Source organism: Chelonia mydas, chromosome 14 (genome assembly GCF_015237465.2).
Source record: "Chelonia mydas isolate rCheMyd1 chromosome 14, rCheMyd1.pri.v2, whole genome shotgun sequence".
Taxonomy (NCBI): Eukaryota; Metazoa; Chordata; order Testudines; family Cheloniidae; genus Chelonia; species Chelonia mydas.
Genome location: NC_051254.2, coordinates 2,741,521 through 2,763,259, shown reverse-complemented (window position 1 = coordinate 2,763,259; position 21,739 = coordinate 2,741,521). Strand labels below are relative to the sequence as shown.

Here is a 21,739-nt window from a genome sequence, read left to right as displayed (position 1 = left end):
GTGCAGTGAGGACGCACGTGTACCCGGACATCCTCGGGTGTGCACACGCGTGAGCGGGAACATGCACACAGATACACATGGGTGCACGCACACATTGGCATGGACACAGGTGTGCGTACACAGACCGAGGCTTTAGGAAGCCAGTTAACGGCTTCCTCGGGGGTTGTATAAACGGGCGCGAATGGCAAATCTGCTCTTTCGCCTTGAAAAGTGTCTCCTGCCCCCTGATCGCAGCGCCTGGCGGCCCGGGGTTCAGCTGTTTTTTTTTGCTTTCTTTGCAGTGAAACGAATTCTGACCGGTTCAGTTGTTCTCTCTAAGTCTTTTCCAAATGGGCGTCTCTGTGGTTAGCAGGCGACGGGGCCCCAGGCCGGTGCCCCCTGGGCCAGGGGATCGGCCCTAGAGCAATTGGCCTGCGGCTACCTGTCTGTGGTGCAGCAGTGCCCCCCTGTGGGCGGTGGGCGCAATGCAGCATCTCCCCTCTTTCCTGCTCCCTCCTGGGCTGCATTCGGGGTACTCTGCTAAGCCTCGAGCCCTGGCCTTCAGCTCCTGTTCACGGCCACCGTGGGCCGCTGGCTGTGCTGGGGCTGCCCTCCGGGGCCAGCTCGGGAGCCAAGGGGGTGTCGTGTACATCCAGGGGCACAGCAGCTGGGTCGGGAGGCCTGGGCTGGGACTGTTTTTTGCCTCCTCACACAGTGTGTCCATGGACCCTTCCCGTCAGAGGTGGCTCAACCCCTGCTCGGTCCGCACTGGGGTCAGTGCCGCGGGGCTCCCAGCCCTGCCCCGGACTCTCACCATGGCCAGGCTCCCTGACGCAGCTCCCTGGTATTGTCCCCTCTCTGTCTTGCCTCTGTCCCCCAAGGGAGACACTCTCCATTTGTCACCTGCCCCCCTAATCTCTCCTCCCCCCATGTTTGTCTCGCTGCAGACGGCACCCCCCTTAGCGAGCTCTCCTGGTCCTCGTCACTCGCCGTGGTGGCGCTTTCCTTCTCTGGTCTCTTTACCTTCATCTTCCTCATGTTGGCCTGTCTGTGCTGCAAGAAGGGAGACATTGGCTTCAAAGTAAGTGCTCCAAAGAGAGGGTCCCAGTCGGGCTCGGGTGGGGAGGGGATTAGGGGAAGGGGTCCCAGCCTGGCTTGTGGGGGAGGAATGTGGGAAGAGGGGACCAGCCTGGCTTGGGTGGGGGATGAGGGGAAGGGGTCCCAGCCTGGCTCGGGGGGGGGGGGGGGGGGATGAGGGGAAGGGGTTCCAGCCTGGTTTCGGGGGGGGAATGTGGGAAGAGGGGACCAGCCTGGCTTGGGCGGGGAATGAGGGGAAGGGGTCCCAGCCCGGCTTGGGGCGGGAGGGAATGTGGGAAGAGGAGACCAGCCTGGCTCGGGGGGCGGGGGGGGGGGGATGAGGGGAAGGGGTTCCAGCCTGGTTTCGGGGGGGGAATGTGGGAAGAGGGGACCAGCCTGGCTTGGGCGGGGAATGAGGGGAAGAGGTCCCAGCCTGGCTTGGGGGCGGGCGGGGAATGCGGGAAGAGGAGACCAGCCTGGCTCGGGGCGGGATGAGGCAAAGGGGTCCCAGCCTGGCTGGGGAGGGGGATGAGGGGAAGGGGTCCCAGCCTGGCTCGGGGAGTGGGGGGGAATGTGGGAAGAGGAGACCAGCCTGGCTTGGGCGGGGGATGAGGGGAAGAGGTCCCAGCCTGGCTTGGGGGCGGGCGGGGAATGCGGGAAGAGGAGACCAGCCTGGCTCGGGGCGGGATGAGGCGAAGGGGTCCCAGCCTGGCTGGGGAGGGGGATGAGGGGAAGGGGTCCCAGCCTGGCTCAGGGGGTGGAGTGGATGAGGGGAAAGGGTCCCAGCCTGGCTAGAGGGGATGAGGGGAGAGGGGACCAGCCAGCGATGTGGCTGTGGGTGCAGGTGGTCTGGTGCCTCGTTAACTCCTGATCATCGCGTGTGTGCCTGGGCCCGCGGAGACTTGGGGCCCTTCTCCTTGGCTCACGTGAACAACGTGTTCCTGTCCCAGAGAGCTGGGCCGGGCCTGGGCAGCTCAGCACCACGCACCGGCTGTGCCTGGCTCCGGCCGCGTCGCTCTGTGGCCAGGCCTCTGCCCTGGAAATGCCCCCGGTGCCCTGTGGGGTGGGAGGGCCGTGCCCTCCCCGCAGAGAATGTGCCCGAGTAACAGGTTTCTCTGTTCGCTGGGATTTTTGTGGAGGCTCGCGGCGCCCGAGCGGAGAAGCCGGCTGGCGTGGGGTGGGGGACGTATTGCGATGCGGGCTGGACCATCCTGCGGAGCATGCAAAGGAACAATGGGACGGCTCAGCCCCGCCATGCTGCCTATATAGGAGTGGGGAGAGGGTTTGCGTCCAGCCCGGACGCTGCCCCGTGGCCCAGCAAGTCCAGCCAGGGAGGAGCCCCGAGCGTGGCACAGCAGCGAGCCCCTGGCACCATGAGGCTGGTGGCAGCTGGGGTGGGCTGGGGCAGGGGAGATGCTCGCCGTGTCCTGTCTGATCACAGAGGCAGCCGTCAGGCCCGAAGGGCTGTCTGGGGCGCACAGCCAGGTAAAGGGAGAGTGCCCGTGGGCCGCAAGCCTCTGGAGAGGGGTGAGAGAGACGTGGGGCGGGCGGAGCTTTGTGGGGCTGGAGTCTCTCCCAGCCCCACCTGGGGCTGCCTGGCCCTTAGCTCACGCTGCAGCAGCTCATGCGTGCTGGGGTGATGGGCGATCTGGCCCCAGAGAATGTGGGGGGAGGCGGCCGAGATCGCGCCCTGGCAGGGGGATGCTCTCCACTCGCTGAGTAGGGGCGCTTGCTGACGGGGCTCGCAGTGAGCTCAGCCGCGCCGCACCCGGGCCATGGCTCTGCATCAGACACAGGGCTGCCTGGGGAGCAGGGGAGCGGGCCCGGCTTAGCCGACGCTCTGCCTGGGCGCAATAGAAACCGGTTGGCTGGGCAGCCCCCAAGGCGCGCCGGGTGCTGTACAGACACGCGAGGGGCCCAGGAGGAGCCCACAGCCTGACAGACCTGCTGGGCGCGGGGTGTGAGGAAAGGGAGAGGAGCGGGTGAGGCAGGGCATGCTGGGCTCCTCACGTCTCTACTCTCCTGCCAGCTCCGTGGCGTGCTGAGGGGGGCAGGGAAGCTGTGTGTGTGGGGGGGGGGTGCGTGGGCGTGCTCAGCTCTGTGCCCACATCTGCCTCTCCTGACCCTCTGCCCTCTGCTTTGTGCCCGGGCCAGGAATTTGAGAATGCTGAGGGAGAAGATTACGTGACCGAGTTCTCGGTGCAGGGCTCCCCGGCCACACAGAATGGCCCCGAGGTTTACATCCTGCCCCTCACCGAGGTGTCGCTCCCCATGGCCAAGCAGCCAGGGCGCTCAGGTAAGGTGCGTGGTGGGGTGGGGCGGGGCGGGGGTGGGCGGCTGCAGTTCCTGAGTGGATTGCAGCTTCGAATCCTGCTGCTCCCTGGGAGCCTTCGTGGCATTGCTCCGCCAGGACAGTGCTCCCCGTCCTGCTCAAGGAGCGGGGCCGCAGCCGCCTGGGGGTCTGGCCGGCGCCCGCCGTGATCACGGCTACCATGTACACAGCATGGGCACCTGTGTAAGGTGGGGACGGAGCCGTCTCTGTGCTGGGGCAGGGAGGCAGAGACACTGTGACCGCACGGCCAGCAGCCCCTTCCCATGGCTGGCTCCGAGGCCTCTCCCTGGAGTCGCTGGGCGGTGACTTTTCCCTGCGCCCCCCAGTTCTTTGGTGGGTGGGTGGAGAGTCCAACAACTGCCTGCAGCCCCCACCAGGGGAGCAGAGCTGGCTGGGGCTTACTGGGGGCTGTCCTGCCCCCGAGTCGCTGGCACGCAGAGTGTTACCTGGCCACTGTAGAGGGCGCTCTTGGCCCCTGCCTTCCTGCCTTGTGGGGGATCCCGGGGTCCTGGCCTGTGATACTGGTGCCCTGGCCCGTGGCTCAGTGGCACCACCGGGTGGACACACCTGGGATAAAGGGTTGCTTTTGTGGGGGAAGCTCTCCCTACGGGGGCGCAGGGATCACACGTGCCCAGACGCATGCCCAGGAGGTGCTGGTCTTGGCCCATTAGTAGGAGGGGCAGCCGGCCCCAGCGGCCCCGTCTCCTGGCCTGCAGCCCCCTCTGACCAGCCTCCCCCAGGCCTTCTCTCCAGCGCCAGTGCCGGGGAGCAGCCCGGGTTGACCAGCCCTGGTGCTGAGGGGGCTGGGAGTAGCGCTCTGGGCCGGGCAGGTTGGGGGAGGGAAGGCCTCTGCCACAGCCCTGCACTGGCTGGAGGGGGAGCTCGGATCCTGGGCAGGCAGGTCACACTGGGCTCCTGTCCTGGCACAGGCCCCGGGAGACACAGGCGCTCTCTGAGTTCATCCCACGGCCCCAAATTCCTTCCCTGGCGCTGCCCCCCTGGCCGTGGTAAACAGGCCTGTGAGTGGGAGAGGAATTCTGAGCTCGCCGGGCGGGGCGAGGAGCCAACAAACGCTGCCCCAGAGACACCGCCCTCACCCCCCTGCCCCTCTCTTCTGCTGTGCCGGGCGCTGCCCCAGCTGATCTCACTGGGGCTTGGACAATGGCCCCAGTGTCTGGCGTGGCCAGAGCTGTGCAGGGCAGCGCGATGCTGCCCAACAATGGGCCCATTGCTGCCCTCCGTGGGGCTGGAATGCTGGCATTCTGTCGGGGGGGAGGGAGGGAGCGAGCGCCGGGCAGGGCTGGGCAGGAGGAGTGGGGGGGGCTAAATGCCAGATGCCCCACAGCTGCTGGCTGGGTGGTTGGACTGGGATGCAGGGCTCCGGCTCGCTCTGACTTCAACCCCCACTCCCCTGTCCGGCTGTGGGTTCCTGGGGGAGGAGGGGCAGCCCTCCACCTGCTGCCACCTTGGGGAGAGCTCAGCGGGAAAGAGCTGTTCTGCTGGGGCAGACGGCTCCCAGCCCATGGTGGGGAATGCCAGCGGGGAGCGGCTCCTAGAGATGAAGGGGCCACGCCTGACACCTGCTGCCCTTCCGGGGGCGCTGGCCGACTCCCCTGGTGTGCAGCTCCGCCCGGTGCCGCATCGCAGGGTGTGAGGGGCTGGAGCTTCCCACGGTACCTGCTGCGCCAGGGACAATGCTGCCAGGCCGTGCCTGAGCCCACACCGCTGCCAGCCGGAGCCCAGGAGGCAGCGCCGCAGGGCCGATGGATGACCGCCAGGAGGCTGCACGGGGCCTGGCGCCGAACGGCAGGAGGGGGCGAGCTGGGCACGGCTGGGAGACGCGGGTAACCTGGCAGGCAGGCCGGCTGGGCGGGCCACCGGGAGCGCTGATGCCCAGCTAGCTTGATGTGCTCTCTTACAGTGCAGCTGCTCAAGTCTACGGATCTGGGTCGGCACACCCTCCTCTACCTGAAGGAGATCGGGCACGGCTGGTTTGGGAAGGTGAGCACGTCCCTTTCTTGGGTGGGCTGTCTGGGGGGGCGGGCTGTGCCCAGGAAGGGCTCCCCGAGGGACGCCAGCCCAGGCCGGGATTCGCCCCGGCAGTGGGGTTCTGGAGCTGCGTGGGGGGTGGGCCCCAGAGCCCGTGTGGGGCTGTGTCTGAGCACCAGCTGCTCCATCCCCTGGCTCCCCAGCTGCGCGTGAGCATTTGGGACCCGCTGTGGCTCTGGAGTCCTTGCCCAGACTGTCCCGCAGGAAGCCTTGGAGACTGGAAGGGGAGACTGGGGAGGTGGGTGCCGGGAAAGGGCACCCACCTTTTCCAGAGGGGAAAGTGCTCCTGCAGGGATAGAGGCGCCCATCTCTGGGGAAGGGGGTGTGCCAGGGGGAGGATGTGGGGATGCAGGAACAGGGAGGGGTGTGGGGCAGTGATGGGGTAGGAAGGGGTGGGGCGGAGGGGACATGTATGCCCCACAGAGGGGGAAGCGGGTTCAGCAACAAGGACAGGGCGTGGACATGGGTGCAGAGAGGGGACGTGGGGGTGGGGAGGGGACATACTGCAGGGCATGGTGCCATGGGCTCAGGGCAGGGACATGGGCACAGGGACGTGAGGGCAGGACAGGGACGTGCCTTGGGGTGCAGGGACGTGAGGGCAGGACAGGGACGTGCCGTGGGGCGCAGGACGGGGGCGCAGGTTGGGACGTGCCGCGGGGCGCAGGACGGGGGCGCAGGATGGGGACGTGCCAAGGGGCGCAGGGACGTGGGCCCAGGATGGGGACCTGCCGCGAGGCGCAGGACGGGGGCGCAGGGCTGACGTGCGCTGCTGTCCCTAGGTGTTCCTGGGGGAGGTGAACTCGGGGCTCAGCAGCAGCCAGGTGGTGGTGAAGGAGCTGAAGGTGAGCGCCAGCGTGCAGGACCAGATGCAGTTCCTGGAGGAAGCCCAACCATACAGGTAGGCCCTGGGGTTGCTGCTGACAGCACAGCGCCCGCTCTGGCCCCGGTGTCTCTGCCACGCAAGGAAAGGGCTCCCAGGGGTGCAGAGCTGCTAGCAGGCAGGCTCCCTTCCGTGGCTGAGAGAGGCCCTTTCCCAGCCTGGCCGTCTCTGAGCCACCATCTGAGGGTGGCTGCCGCCTGGGCCTGTCCTGGTCTCCAGGCTCTGCTCACGGGCAGCACGTTGGGTTGGGGCCTAGATCAGAGCAAACTGGTCCCATCCCAAACCATCGCACGAATCAGCCCCAGTCTGTGTCTACTTCTGGGAGGAAACTCCGGGGGGCTGGGCAGGACCGAGGGGTGGCTGAGCTGGGCAGGAGTCCAGGCCTGGACTAATCCGCAGGGCTGCAGGTTGGGATGCAGGGGCACTGACAGGGAAGTGTGTCTGTGGGGGCAGGGGGGAGCTGGCCTGCAGTGGCTGGGGGTTGGGACTGAGGAGCATTGACAGATCTGGGGGTGGGGGGATCTGGCCTACAGTAGCTGCGAGGCCGCGGGTTGGTATTGAGGGGCATCGACCGATCTGGGGGGGCTGGGGTTGGAGTAGCAGGCAACTTTACACTGAGAGATGAACAAACACCCTATTGTTGTGGGTCCTGTCGAGGCGGCTGGCACTTCCCGGTACCCATTTGTTCTCTGCCCAGACAGGCCTGGCGTGGGGTCGGGTCACAGAGAGCTCCTTGCCGCCCCCAGTGACGCATTGTACGGGCTGTGTGACAAGGAGAAAGCTCTCTGAAAAGGTTTCTCTCTGCTAGCCCAGCCCCGGGCTCCCCGCACACAGCTCTGCCGGTGCCCCTCCAGCCCGACCCGCAGCCCCCGCCTGCCCCAGGCCAGAGATGGCAGGGAAGTTGCCTCAACCCTGCTTCCCTGTTTTGCAGTCTCCGTTCCTCTCTCCCCTCCCTGCACAGGGTTCTCCAGCACACGAACCTGCTGCAGTGCCTGGCCCAGTGCGCCGAGGTGACGCCCTACCTGCTGGTCATGGAGTTCTGCCCGCTGGTACGTCGACTGCTTTAAAACCCTCCTCCCTCTTTGGGCCGGGTGCCCCCTGGGTTCTCCCTGCTTTCCCCGGCTGGGGCTGGCACCCTGCGGGTTCACCCAGGCCCAGCTGCTGCTGCAAACACTCAGCGGCAAACACTGTGTCCAGAGCAGGTTATTTCCGGCCCCGCTTGAGCGCGCTGGGTCCCCCTCGCTCCCCAGCGTTGGTGAATCTCAGCTCCCCACAGCTTCGGGGCTGGCTCGTTTCCTCTGCTGAGCCACAGGTTAAAGCAAGGGGGATGCCAGGAGGGGTGGGGGCGCCTGCCCCTCGTTTGGTAGCAGGGTTAGTGAGGCTCCAGGGAGCGAGAACATGGCTGGGGTCTCCGCGGAGCCCTTCGCGCCGGCTCACAGCCGCGGCGGATCCCTGCAGGCCGCACAAGGCCCAGGCTGTTAATGGGGCTCCGAGAGGCCCCCAGGTGATCCCTGTAGCGTCCGGCGCTGGCAGGCTCCCCATGCGGCTGGGGCGATGCGGTTCACGCCAGGGAGCTGGGATTGCAGCGGAGTGGTGGATCTGCCTGAAGGGGGAGCCCCAGCCTTCCTGGGTTTTCCAGACCCGAGCCCCACGTGGGGAGAGAGCCCATGGGGGGTATTGGTGGGCATCTGCCCCCTGTGCCACGTCCCACCCTGCAGGCGGGTGTTTGGAGATGGCCCAGGCATTGCCTGTGGCTCGTGGGCAGGGGACTGGGGAGGTTTATTCCCCCCCCCCCCCCCACAAACCCGTTTTGGGCCAGGCCCTCTCCTCTGCTCCAGCTCTTCCCCTGCCCTGACGCCCCCTCACTCCCCTGACGCACTCCGCTCCGCTCGCGGCTGCTCCCGCCTTTGTGATGGTGTGTGGGGCCCTCTGGGTCTCCCTGGGGCAGGGCGGCGCGGGGCCACAGAGCGGGGAGGGGCTCAGAGCCCCTGACACTGGCCAGCCGGGCCATGGCTCAGGGACGGTGACGGCTGCTGCTCCCGTGACAGGGCGACCTGAAGGGCTACCTGCGGAGCTGCCAGGTGGCCGACTCCATGGCCCCCGACCCCCTCACCCTGCAGAGGATGGCTTGCGAAGTGGCGTGTGGCGTCCTGCACCTGCACAAGAACCATTACGTGCACAGGTGAGGCTGGGCCGCTGCGGGAGGGGGCACCACAGACACTCCCCTGCCCTACCCGCTGGGCCCTGAGCATCGCCCGCCCCGCCCCCCATGGCTCCAGACACTGTCAGCTCCCCGCGGATGTGCCCCCTGGGACGGGGGGAGAGCTCCACACTGGGTGGGGAGGGGCACCAGGGCTTTGGGGGGCAGCAGGGGCTGGAAAGGCCTTGTAACTTCCCCCGTACCCTATGCAGCCTCAGCCGACCACCTCCCCGTCAGCGAGGCTCAGGGGCCGCCCCTGGGTTTGCTGGGCCCGCAACGTGACGCCCCTGGGCCAAGGCTGTGAGCAGAGACTGCAGTAAAGGTGCTTCCCATGCTTAGGCCTGGGGGCTGGTGATTCTCTCCCCCCCCGCCCCCCCCGGCACGTGCAGCTAGAGGACATGGGCCAAGCAGGAAGAGGGGCTGGTTGTGGGGCTGGCCTGGCGTGGTGTGGGGGTGGAGTGTCCAGTCCCCTGCCTGGCATGTGGGGGGGGGCAGCCGAACATGGGGGAGGGGTGTGTGGAGGGGCATGTCTAGTCCTCAGCCTGGCATGTCTGGGGGTGGGCGTGAGGTGGGGGATGTCCAGTCCCCAGCCTGGCGACTGGGGGGACAGGGATTGCATGCGGGTTGCCCTACGGCTCTTTTAGCCCATGGTTTTCCACGCCCACCCGCTGGCTGGGGGGCCGAGGGGGTCTCACCCCAGCGTAGCAGCACAGCATGGCACTGCCGCTCGCCCAGGACTCCGGGGTTCCTCTCCTCAAACCTGGTCCACCCGCCGCCCTCTGGCTTCTCCTCCCCAACAATATCCTGGTGCTGAGTGAGTTGCACACGGAGACTCCAGCATCAGTGATTTTGTTGAAGAGGGCGAGCGCTGGCTTCTGGGGCCGTCGGATCCTTCTCGCCTGCCACAGCCTGTGCCCTGCGCTGGCGGGTCCCGCATGGAGCCTCGGGCGGGGCCTGCCTCGCTGTCTCTGCCTCCCGGCGCTGCCCACCGCCTGGCGGGTGCCCAGGGCCTCTGGCACTGCTCTCCAGAGGCCCTGGCAGAGGTAGTTCCTGGGTGCCCAGTGCCCCCCCGTTGCTATTTCGTGCTGGTGAATGGACCCTTGTGGGTCTCTACAGGGCAGCAGCAGGGCCAGCTGCCCTGCTCCAGCGGGAGCGGGGGTTCCTCTGGGGTCCCTGGGGCAGTTCAGTCCCCCTGGGCCATGTGCTCCTGGCCTCTCCGCTCAGCCTGCCAGTCGGCGCAAAGCACAGCAGGGAGTGCAAGTCATGAGCTGGGACCCACCAAACTCATCTTGCACGGGCCACCAGAGAGCCGTTAGTCGGGACGACGTTAATCCCCGCTGAGCTGGGCTGAGCTGGACTCGAACCAGACACCTGCAGCCTAGGATCCGTGCCTGGTGTGTGCCAGCTCCCCACGCGGTCCTGCCTGGGTCACACGCATACACCCTCGCCCCCACACGCATGCGCACACACATACACCCTCGCCCCCACACGCATGCGCACACACATACACCCTCGCCCCCCTCCACGCACACACACACACACACATACACCCTCGCCCCCCCTGCACGCGCACACACACACACACACACACACCCCCTCCTTGCCCCCCCCACATGCATATACACCCACGTCCCCACATGCCCACATCCCCATACACACCCCCGCTCTGCCACCTACTCATGCCCCCCCATGCACCTCCCCACATATGCAAACACATCCCCTCCCCGCACCCTCTCACTCCCCGCACCTACACACATGCTCATACACCCTCACCCCCCCACCCACCCACACACATCCTTCCTGGCCCCCACCCACACACGCACAGACATAGATATATATACACACACACACACACGCCCCGCCCCCACATACACCCCCCCACATACACGCGCACATACACCCTCGACCCCCCCCACATGCCCCTTTGCCCCATCCACACATGCACACACCCATGCCCACGCCCCCCCAAATACATGCCCACACCCTCCTCGCCCACACCCACACATGTGCAGACACCCCCCCCACCCTCCCACCCGCACACCCCCACACATATACATACACCTGTGCATACAGCTGCACCCATGCCCCCACCCATACATCTATACATGCGTGCGTACACACACACACATGCACGCACACTCGCACTCTGCGTGGCGTGTGTCACAGCGGTGTGATAGGAAATGGCAGAGGTAGGTTGCCAGGCAATCTCCATGCTCCCTGGCTTCGGCTGAGGGAGGGATGGACGGCCGGAGGCGGCCGGAGGCTGAGTGTTCCCTGCAATGGATTTGGTGGCTGATGGTTGGAATGCCCTGCAATAGCCAGTGAGTTACAGCCTGATCCCTGCTGTCTCCGTCCGCTCAGCCATCTCACCCGAACTGCCTCTGGCCAAAGTCTGGGCCCAGCTCACTCCCCACCTCCCCATGGAACGGGTTCAAATCCAGACCCCTGACGCTCCCCCTCCTTAGTCTCCCCACCGGTTTGTTCAGGCCCCTTTGGCCATTCGCCACCCTTTCCTGGGTGGCTGCTGCTTGCCCTGCACCCTCACCCCAACTGGCGGTGGCTCAGCCCTGCGTGTGAACTCCACCGCCCCAGCGCGCCCGGGGTTGTGTAACAGCAGCTGTGCGTTTCCTTTGTCTAGCGACCTGGCTTTGCGGAACTGCTTACTCACTGCTGACCTGACCGTCAAAATCGGGGACTACGGCCTCTCTCACTGCAAGTACAAAGTAAGTCTGGGCTGGGAGGGGGTGGCTTTCCGCATGACCCTGCACCTGCTGGAACCCAGGCTCTGTGGGATGACCTGGTCCCAGGCCTGGGGCATCCTCCTGGCCCAGAGCTGCCAACTCCACTGGGGCTCAGGGACCCGGGGCAGACTCGGGAGCTGGGGTTCCTGTAGCAGGGCAGGACAGTTGTAGGCTGGGGGCGGGGGTTGGAGGATGGGAGCCCTGGGCCAGGCCCTGGCGGCTGGGTCCTTTCGGGCTGGTTACTCTGAGCACCTGGGATTCGTTGTCCTCGCCCAGTGTCCTGGGAATGGGGCTTTCGGGTCTCCGCTTGCTTCCTCTCCTCTTCCTGGAGAGAGGGGCCTGGGAATGGGTATGTCTGAGCCTCCTATGCTCCCCCTCCGGGCAGGGCAGACGCTGCTTGGTGTGACTCAGAGGGGGGTTCTCCCACACGGAGCAGCTGGCAATGCCCTCCCTCCCTCCCTCCTAATCTAAACAGGGCCCAGCAGGGACTGGAGCGGCTGTGCCTTCAGTTACCCGCAGGGGCTGGGGCGCAGGCTAGGGCAGGGTCTGCTCCCCTAAGTCGTGGAGGGAGGGGGCAGATCCCTGCTGCACCTTTTCCTCTCCCTGGGGTTCGCAGCAGCTCAGACCTCACCTGCCAGCTGAGTCCAGAGTCCTGCATCTGCCTGGCACCCAGGGCAAGTGGCTGTCTGCAGGGCAGGTCGCGTCAGCCCTGGGGGGTTGGAATTGCTGGGAGGAGGGGGCAGCGGGGGATGGGGGGCCAGCAGAGAGCTGGGGGGAGAAGGGGGCAGCAGAGGGCCGGGCGGGGGCAGCGGGGGCAGGAGGATGTGGTGGGGGCACAGGAGAGGCTGGGGGAGGAGGAGAGGTGGGAAGATAGCGGGGTTGAAGGAGAGGCGGTGGACGGGGCTGGGGATCGTGAGGTGAGAAGTGGCAGAGGAGGAGTGGGAGGGAAGGGGTTGGGGGGAGAAGCAGTAGCCAGGAGAGCAGGGGCAGGGGAAGGGAGGACATGGAGGAAGAGGAGATGGGGAGGAGATGAAGCGGGGGAAGAGGAGCTGGGTGGGGGCTGGGGGAAGGGGGAAGCAGGGGCCTGGCGGGAAGAGCTGGAGGAGGATGGGGGGGAGAAGGGGGCAGCAGGGGGCTGGGGGAAAAGGGAAAAGTGGAGGGGAAATGGGGAGGCAGGGGGCTGGGGGGAAGAGGAGAGCTGGAGGGGATGGGGGGAAAGAGGGGCCTGGGGCAGCAGGGGGCTGGAGGGGGATGGGGGAAAGAGGGGCCTGGGGCTGCAGGGGGCTGGTGGGAGGATGGGGGGAAGAGGGGCCTGTGGCAGCAGGGGGCTGGAGGGGGATGGGGGGAAGAGGGACCCGGGGCAGCAGGGGCTGGGGGGTGCGCGGGGGGAAGAGTGGCCTGGGGCTGGGGGTGCTGGGGAAGTGGGGCCTGGGGCAGCAGGGGCTGGGGGGTGCGCGGGGGGAAGAGGGACCCGGGGCAGCAGGGGCTGGGGGGTGCTGGGGAAGAGGGGCCCGGGGCAGCAGGGGCTGGGGGGGCTGCTGTCACACCTGGCCGTGCCGGCCCCTCACGTGTAGGTTGACGTTCTCTTCTCGCGCTGACCCCGCATGCTCGGCAGGGTGACTACTTCGTGACGGCCGACCAGCTGTGGGTGCCGCTGCGCTGGATCGCGCCCGAGCTCATCGACGAGGTGCACGGCAACCTGCTCATTGTGGATCAGACCAAATCCAGCAACGTCTGGTGAGCGCAGGGCCCAGGCGGGGCACGTGCCAGGCGGCCAGCAGCCCCTGCCCTCCCCCAGCCCCCGCCTGTGTGTGAGTGACTCAGGCCCTGCCCTCAGCCGGCGTGCGGGTGGAGTCGGGCCTGTGTCCTGCGTCAGGATGTGTCAGGGCCTCGTGGCCTGGTAGGCGGGGCTGAGTCCTTGGGATGTGGGGTGGGGGACAGGGCAGGGCTGCCACTCCCATATGGACCCCGCAGGGGATGGGCCTCCCATCCTGGAGAGTCACAAGGGCCTGTGCATGTCCTCAGCCCTGGCAGGGTGGGCACAGTCGCTGGGGATGGTCTGAGGCCAGGTGTCACAGCGTCCCCGGGCGATGCTCTGGAACTGGTCCCTATGAAGCCAGGCAGGACTCTGGGGAAGTCTCCTTTCTGTGAGCAGCCTGTCTGCAGGACACACAGCTCACACAGCTTCCACCTTCCGGGGTCTGACCTCGGAGCATTCAGCATCCTCTGCCCCTCCGTGCGCTTCCCACAGCGAGTCCGCCCAGGCGGGGCTCCTGGGGAAGCCAGAGGGTCCTGCCCCCCAACTCCGCAGTCAGATGGGACTCTCAGCCAGCCAGTAAAACAGAAGGTTTATAAGATGACAGGAACATGGTCTAACACAGAGCTTGTAGGTGCAGAGAACCGGACCCCTCAGCCGGGTCCATTTTGGGGGGCAGTGAGCCAGAGAACCACGTCTGCACTTCACTCCTCGTCCCCAGCCAGCCCCAAACTGACTCCCCCTCCAGCCCCTCCTCCTCTGGGCTTTGTCCCTTTCGGGACCAGGAGGTCACCGGATTCCTTTGTTCTCCAACCCTTTAACTCTCACCTTGCACAGGGGAAGGGCCCAGGCCATCAGTTGCCAGGAAACAGGGTGTCGGCCATTCTCTGTGTCTAGACCCCTGCACACACCTGCCTCCTAGGGCTCTGCAACGACCATACACCCTTATCCCACCACCTAGAGACTTAAGAACTGCCTACGGGAAACTGAGGCACACCACCCCCAATATTCAGAGGAAACATTAAGAACAGTCCCGCTTCGTCACACCAGGGCTTTACAGGAGGTCAGCATGCGTCATCTCACTAGCGCCACCTGCCCTTAAAATCTGAGATGGATCCCCAGCTGCGTGAACAGACATAAGCCCAGTGGAGCGGGGCCTGTTCACGCCAGGTGGGGATCTGGCCCGATGACCCCCGTGGAGCGGGGCCTGTTCACACCATGGTGGATCTGGCCCATGGACTCCAGTGGAACGGGGCCCATTCATGCCAGCTGGGCAGCTGGCCTCTTTCCTCCATCTCCGGACAGCCCTGCCCCTGCGTAACCCAGAGGCCTGAGCCTGCAGCTGCCTGTCTTGCCCAGGTCAGTGGGGCCAGCTGGGGCACGTCCCTCCCTTGGCCTTTCCTCTCTGCTAGTGGTTGTCCCCCACCCTGCCGTGCTGCCACGACACACGCTCGTCCCTGTCTCTGCAGGTCTCTGGGCGTGACGATCTGGGAGCTGTTTGAGCTGGGAAACCAGCCGTACTACTGCTACTCCGACCGGCAGGTGCTCACCTACGCCATCAAGGAGCAGCAGCTCAAACTGCCCAAGCCCCAGCTGAAGCTGTTGCTGTCTGAGCGCTGGTGAGGAGCGCGCCGCGGGCACCGGGATGGGGTGGAGTTGCCAGGTGCTAACGGAGGGGGGCAGATTTCCACCTGCCTCAGGCCTCCGACTCCCGTGTTAGCAACTTGTTTGCCGAACGCTCTCCTATTTGTGCATCCTCCCTTCCCCTCCGGTTCCTCTCTCCTGGGCTGGCTCTGGGCAGGGGTGCCTCGAGGAGCCCGGTGCCATCTGCCGAGCGGGGGCAGTCCTGCTGAGCAGTGAGTCAGAATGCGCGTGGTGGCGCTGTGTGCAGGCGAAGGGTGGGCGTGTGCCCGTGCCCAGCCGCCCTCTCACCGGCTGCTGGAAGGTCGCCTTGCGGCTGGGGCTGGCAGGGAGACGGGGGCTGGGGAGCGTGCAGCCATAGGCTGCTGCCGGAGCGGCCGCAGGCAGGCGGGGGCGCTGTGCAGGGGCAGACGCCAGTGTCCTTCTGTGTGGCAGGTACGAGGTGATGCAGTTCTGCTGGCTGCAGCCCGAGCAGAGGCCGACCGCGGAAGAGGTGCACCTGCTGCTCTCCTACCTGTGTGCCAAGGGGGCGACGGAGGCAGAGGAGGAGTTCGAGAGGCGCTGGAACTCCATGAAGCCCAACAGCAGCTCCAGCAGCAGCCACCGCAGCACTGAGGTCTCCTCCTTCCCGCTGCTGGAGCAGTTCTCTGCCGAAGGCTTCCACTCGGACGGGGACGACGTCCTGACTGTCATGGAGACCAGCCAGGGCCTCAACTTCGAGTACAAGTGGGAGCCCAGCAAGGCTGAGTGCTTCCAGGTGCCCGCGGGGGCCCTGAGCCCGAGCAGTGCCGCCCCGTACCAGGACTTGTACTACCCCACCAGCTCCATGGGGCGGCTGAGTCTTGGCGTCTCGCCGTCCTGCTACGAGTGCAAGCAGCAGGGCTGCCCGAGCCTGCACGCACCCAGCGTGGTGCCCATCCTGGGCGCCCGCAGCCCCTCGCTCAGCAGTGAGTACTACATCCGCATCGAAGGGCCCTCCGAGGGTCGCACCGAGCTGGACTATGCCATGTGCTCCTACAGCCCCAACTGTGAGTATGGCTCCCCGGCCAAGGGGTCCCGCTGGCAAGCCAAGGGGGGCCAGGACAGTGGCACGTATGACTCAGATAACAGCCCCACTGGCTCCCTGACCATGGAACCCCTGCTGGGCCCCGCCCCGCCCAGCGAGGGCTCTTGGGAGCATCCCGATTACTACCCCTACCAATGCCACAGCAAGGAGCCCCCGTACTACCAGCCATCCCCAGGCAATGGCGCCGACCACTACCTGCTGGAGGAGGAGCCCTTGGAGGCCGGCAGCAAGGAGTGGCAGGTCCCCAGCTTCCGGAAGAACATCTTTCAGGACCCTCTGGGCATCTCCCCATCAGTGAACTGTGCCTACGGCCCCCCGGGTTATGAGGAGCCCCACCCAGCCTCCTTCGGGGGGAGGCTGCTGGAGTGTGTGGGGCAGAAGGTGGCCAGCAGGACTCAGGGCTCCAGGCTGGACTGCATCACCCTGGAGCTGGGTGAGGAGAGCCCGTGCGGCAGCCCCCGGTGCGGGAGCAGAGAGCACGTGAGCGGGCTGGTCCCGGAGGATGTGAACACAGAGGTGCAGAGACAGCACTGGACGTCCAACAGCTCGGCCAACAACAACAGCAGCAACTGCCCCCCGCCGCCCTGCGAGCCCCCTGCCAACGACAGCTGGTGTTACCGCCACATGATCACCTTCCGGGGACTTATGGCCGAGCCCCTGGACTCGGTGCCACGTGACGAGGCCCAGCTCAGGGACGCCTTGCAGGAGAGGAGGAGCCCATTGGTCAAGGACTTGCAGCTAGCACTGCAGGACCAGCCCCTCACCGAGACCCATAGCTTCTGCTTGGATCCTGGGCAGCGCAGGACCCCGAGCAACAAAGAGGACTCTTCCTCTTCCTCCTCTTCCTCCCCCCACGGCCTGGGAGACTGGGAGAGCCATGACTCATCCGCTTTCGACCTTTCGGAAGACACAGCGCTGGCCGGCGTTTCCGGTTCACGGCGTGCCTCCGGTGCAGCGCTCCCTACAGACTCCTCGGCCGGAGCTGCAGCCCAGATGTGCCTGGATGATCCCAGCACAGTATCAAGACAAGCCGAGAGAGGGGAGGGGAATCACCATGCCCAAATGCCACAGCCAAGGGGTATGGATCCACCAGGGCCTGTTGATATGGGACATGCCGAGACAGGGGCAGCTTGCCAGCTATCTGAGAGCACCTCTGTGCCAGCTGAGGGGGCAGCCCTCCTGCTAAGTCCTGGGGAGTGGGCTGTCCCGTATGCCCACACAGAGGGCAACTCTTGTGCAGACTGCACCCAGATCCCTTCAGAGGCTTCTGAGGCAGCTGGCAAAGTGCCCGGAGACATTGCAGTGGAGAGTGGGAAGAGCATCACAAGTGACCTGGACCGGACCCCAGACAAGACCTTCTCCAGCACCAGCTTCCCTGACATGGATGACTGCAGTGACGAAGATACGACGGAGCTCACGTCTGGTGTCTTCACTGACTTCTCCGGAGACTTCGTGGAACGAGTGGACGTGATCCCATCCTTCAAGTCTCTCCAGAAGCAGGTGGGGACGCCGGACTCCCTGGAATCCCTCGACATCCCATCCACAGCCAGCTCCTGCGAAGTCTTCAGCCCCATCAGCTACATCCCCTCCAGCCAGCCCAAGGCCTTGGACAGCGGCTATGACACCGAGAACTATGAGTCCCCGGAGTTTATCCTAAAGGAGCCGCATGAGCCCAGGGAGCCAGAGACTTTCACCCACCTGGGGAAGTCGCCTGTAGGCCTGGCAGCGGGCGAAGGAGATGTTGTGGCCTCAGAGATGCACCTCTCCTCATCCTTCAGCGCTGAGCTTCACGGCCTGAGCGAGAAGAACCCGTACCGCGACTCAGCCTACTTCTCAGACTACGACACCGACGCCGAGAGGTACCTCAAGGAAGATGAGGACAGCGATGGGTCTGAAGCGCCGGACAGGGAGGCGGGGTGCTCGCAACTGGATGCACAAGACCTGGGAAGAGCCCCGAGCCAAAACAGTGATGGAGAGGAGCCACCCCAGCCCCGCCACACCCCTGACAGCCCTCAGGGAGCTGCTTGCACCATGGGGACTGGAGTTTCTGGTGTAGGCTTCTCAATGGCAGGTGAAGGGGTGAGCCCCAGGGAAGGGAGTGTCCAGGCTGCCCACCCAGAACCAGAGCTGGAGCCGGAAGGTGCCGCCAGGGCTGAGGAGACAGCTGCAGGCCACAAACCAGACTCAGACTGCTCCAGAGATACGACCTGGGAGGAGTGCCCTGCCATCCCCAGCATCCCAGCAGCGTCTGTGCCATGCAAGTCCTTCTTCCTGTCACCCGTGGTAATGAGCCCGGAGGGCCCAGTCCTGCTGGTCCTGGCCAAAGCTGGTGGAGAAGAACTCGTGCAGGAGGGGCTCTCAGGCCCGCTGGGTGAGGCGGTGGCTCCTAGCTCCGAGCCTGAGGGGCCAGAGCACCCGTTAGAGGAGCCAGGGGTGCGAGTGGCCCCAGAAGGGGAAGCGCAGGAGGGTCCTGGCAGGGCCCTGGCAGAAGAGTTGTCAATAGCTCAGGGCCAGCAGTTGTCCCTCGACCTCTCCCTGCGGCCGGCCCACGCGGAGCTGCGGCCACCCGGCCCCGAGCGGCGGGAGGAGCCTGAGGAGGAGGAGGAGGAGGACACCGAGGACAGCGACGAGTCGGACGAGGAGCTGCGCTGCTACAACATCCAGGAGCAGAGTGAGGAGAGCGAGGACGAGCCGGCTGCCGTGCCCATTGTGGTGGCTGAGAGCCACAGTGCCAGCAACCTGCGCAGCCTGCTCAAGATGCCCAACCTGCTGTCCCAGGCCTTCTGCGAGGACCTGGAGCGGAAGAAGAAGGCCGTGTCCTTCTACGACGACGTCACTGTCTACCTCTTTGACCAGGTGAGCAGCCCTGGGGCCTAGTCGCTGCCTTCCCGCGCAGTGAGCTCAGGAGGGCAGCAGACTGGCACCAGCCGGGAGGGCGTCCCAGGGCTCTGTCCCCAGCTCCCTCCACATCCCAGCCCAACTGCCCTGGGAAGACTGGGGAGGCCTTTGTGACAAGGGGCCTCCGTCCATTTTCCAGTCAGTGGGTGCCAGGCCCCCGAGGGCGCACACTGGAATATCTGGGGTGGCAGCACCGTCGCTGCCTGGCTCTCGGGCATGTGTCTTTATGGGGTGATTTTCCAAGGTGTCTTTTAATGTCCAGGAAAGTCCCACTCGGGAGCTCAGTGATCAGACGTTCCCAGAGGTCACGGCCCCTTCGCCGCAGCCCGTACAGAGCAACAGCACCAGCCCCACAGGCCCGGTGGACAGACTGAGCGCATCTGACGACTCCTCGGATGGCCACGCCTCTGAAGAGAGTGAGGGCTTGTGGTGGGCAGAGTGCCCAGAGCTGGGGAGGGACGCAACTGTATAACTGCCAGTGGCTCTGGGCATGGGGCCCTGTCCCACCACCTCAGGCCTGCTTCCCCTGGGCATGGCAGGCATCAGGTGGCACTAGCACAAGGCCCCAGAGAATCTGGAGGCGAATCCACATGGACTACAGTGGGAGCGCTGTGCAAGGATGGAGCTCGAATTGAGAGCCCACAGGCTGAGGGAGGGAGTGGGCACAGCTGTAATGATGAGCCCAGCCAAGGGACGGCAGGCTGTGGGGGGCAGTGGGCAGGGTAGTAGCGATGGGCCCAGCCGAGGGCTGGCAGGCTGAGTGGGGCGGCGGGCGAGGGAGCGATGGGCCCGGCCAAGGGCCGGCAGGCTGAGGTGGGGCGGCGGGAGCGGGAGCGATGGGCCCGGGCGAGGGCCGGCAGGCTGAGCTGGGGCGGCGGGAGCGGGAACGATGGGCCTGGCCGAGGGCCGGCAGGCTGAGGTGGGGCGGCGGGAGCGGGAGTGATGGGCCTGGCTGAGGGCCGGCAGGCTGAGGTGGGGCGGCAGGCGCGGGAGCGATGGGCCTGGCCGAGGGCCGGCAGGCTGAGCTGGGGCGGCGGGAGCGGGAGCGATGGGCCCGGCCGAGGGCCGGCAGGCTGAGCTGGGGCGGCGGGAGCGGGAGCGATGGGCCCGGCCGAGGGCCGGCAGGCTGAGGTGGGGCGGCGGGAGCGGGAGCGATGGGCCCGGCCGAGGGCCGGCAGGCTGAGGTGGGGCGGCGGGAGCGGGAGCGATGGGCCCGGCCGAGGGCCGGCAGGCTGAGCTGGGGCGGCGGGAGCGGGAGCGATGGGCCCGGCCGAGGGCCGGCGGGCTGAGGTGGGGCGGCGGGCGCGGGAGCGATGGGCCCGGCCGAGGGCCGGCGGGCTGAGGTGGGGCGGCGGGCGCGGGAGCGATGGGCCCGGCCGAGGGCCGGCAGGCTGAGGTGGGGCGGCGGGCGCGGGAGCGATGGGCCCGGGCGAGGGCCGGCAGGCTGAGGTGGGGCGGCGGGAGCGGGAGCGATGGGCCCGGCCGAGGGCCGGCAGGCTGAGGTGGGGCGGCGGGAGCGGGAGCGATGGGCCCGGCCGAGGGCCGGCAGGCTGAGGTGGGGCGGCGGGAGCGGGAGCGATGGGCCCGGCCGAGGGCCGGCAGGCTGAGGTGGGGCGGCGGGAGCGGGAGCGATGGGCCCGGCCGAGGGCTGGCAGGCTGAGGTGGGGCGGCGGGCGAGGGAGCGATGGGTCTGGCCAAGAGCCGGCAGGCTGAGGTGGGGCGGCGGGAGCGGGAGCGATGGGCCTGGCCGAGGGCTGGCAGGCTGAGGTGGGGCGGCGGGAGCGGGAGCGATGGGCCCGGCCGAGGGCCGGCAGGCTGAGGTGGGGCGGCGGGAGCGGGAGCGATGGGCCTGGCCGAGGGCCGGCAGGCTGAGGCGGGGTGGTGGGAGCGGGAGCGATGGGCCCGGCCGAGGGCCGGCGGGCTGAGGTGGAGCAGCAGGCGCGGGAGCGATGGGCCCGGCCGAGGGCCGGCAGGCTGAGGTGGGGCGGCGGGCGCGGGAGCGATGGGCCCGGCCGAGGGCCGGCAGGCTGAGGTGGGGCGGCGGGAGCGGGAGCGATGGGCCCGGCCGAGGGCTGGCAGGCTGAGGTGGGGCGGCGGGAGCGGGAGCGATGGGTCTGGCCAAGAGCCGGCAGGCTGAGGTGGGGGCGGCGGGAGCGGGAGCGATGGGCCCGGCCGAGGGCTGGCAGGCTGAGGTGGGGTGGCGGGAGCGGGAGCGATGGGCCTGGCCGAGGGCCGGCAGGCTGAGGTGGGGCGGCGGGAGCGGGAGCGATGGGCCTGGCCGAGGGCCGGCAGGCTGAGGTGGGGCGGCGGGAGCGGGAGCGATGGGCCTGGCTGAGGGCCGGCAGGCTGAGTGGGGCGGCGGGAGCGGGAGCGATGGGCCCGGCCGAGGGCTGGCATGCTGAGGGGGGCGGCGGGCGCGGGAGCGATGGGCCCGGCCGAGGGCTGGCAGGCTGAGGAGTGGGCAGAGGGGGCACAGCAGCAATAGGCTGCTCCCTGATGTGTCACTGTGCTCGTTGCCTTCTCCAGGCAGTGGATTCGAGTGGGATGACGACTTTCCGCTCATGCCCGTGAAGTCATCGTTAATGTCCTCACTGACGGTGACGCCGGTGATGCCAGTCTCGGCCGTCCCCAGCCTTCCCTCGCTGGTCCCAGTGCAGAAGCAGGTGCTGCCGATCCAGTTCTCCCGGTTCACCGTGTCTGCTGCGCCGGTGTCCAGGTTCTCCATCACACACGTCTCTGACTCGGATATAGAGTCCGTAGGAGGTGAGGACTGGGGCTGGGTGCCCAGCCCAATAGGGAGCTGATGATGAGACTTGGAGCCATCTCTCTTTGAGCTGTTTTGGCTAGTGTGCTGTGCGTGGCTGGGTCTGCCTGCAGCCCTGGACCTGTCTTGTTGCCTTGGGATCTGTTATAGGAAGCAGAGTGGGGTGGTTTGGACCCAGAATGGGAGCCATGAACTCCTGAGGTCCACTCAAACTCTGGTACTGGCAAGTCCCTCTCCCCTAGGCGGCCCCAAACACCAAATCAGGGAGCTCATCGCCTGTAGACGTACTGCAGGCTTAGGGAGGGAATACACAGAACTGGGAGCCAGGACTCCTGGCTGGGTTCTACAGTCATCTC

General features: G+C 66.9%; 1 protein-coding gene across 3 annotated transcripts in view; it reads left to right on the top strand.

Annotated features, from left to right (window-relative positions):
• AATK (apoptosis associated tyrosine kinase) overlaps nucleotides 1-21,739 on the top strand; it is a 64,160-nt gene that overhangs the window by 35,114 nt on the left and 7,307 nt on the right. For 2 of the 3 annotated variants that reach the window (XM_037913882.2, XM_043527739.1), the window contains exons 2-13: nucleotides 927-1,060; nucleotides 3,211-3,352; nucleotides 5,310-5,389; nucleotides 6,217-6,335; nucleotides 7,279-7,366; nucleotides 8,366-8,499; nucleotides 11,156-11,240; nucleotides 12,874-12,995; nucleotides 14,484-14,633; nucleotides 15,091-18,577; nucleotides 18,882-19,035; nucleotides 21,146-21,382. In XM_037913882.2, the coding sequence (XP_037769810.1) occupies nucleotides 927-1,060; nucleotides 3,211-3,352; nucleotides 5,310-5,389; nucleotides 6,217-6,335; nucleotides 7,279-7,366; nucleotides 8,366-8,499; nucleotides 11,156-11,240; nucleotides 12,874-12,995; nucleotides 14,484-14,633; nucleotides 15,091-18,577; nucleotides 18,882-19,035; nucleotides 21,146-21,382 (4,932 nt within the window). Of the gene's footprint in view, nucleotides 1-926; nucleotides 1,061-3,210; nucleotides 3,358-5,309; nucleotides 5,390-6,216; nucleotides 6,336-7,278; nucleotides 7,367-8,365; nucleotides 8,500-11,155; nucleotides 11,241-12,873; nucleotides 12,996-14,483; nucleotides 14,634-15,090; nucleotides 18,578-18,881; nucleotides 19,036-21,145; nucleotides 21,383-21,739 lie in introns of those variants that run through there. The other variant, XM_037913883.2, reaches the window with a different exon arrangement.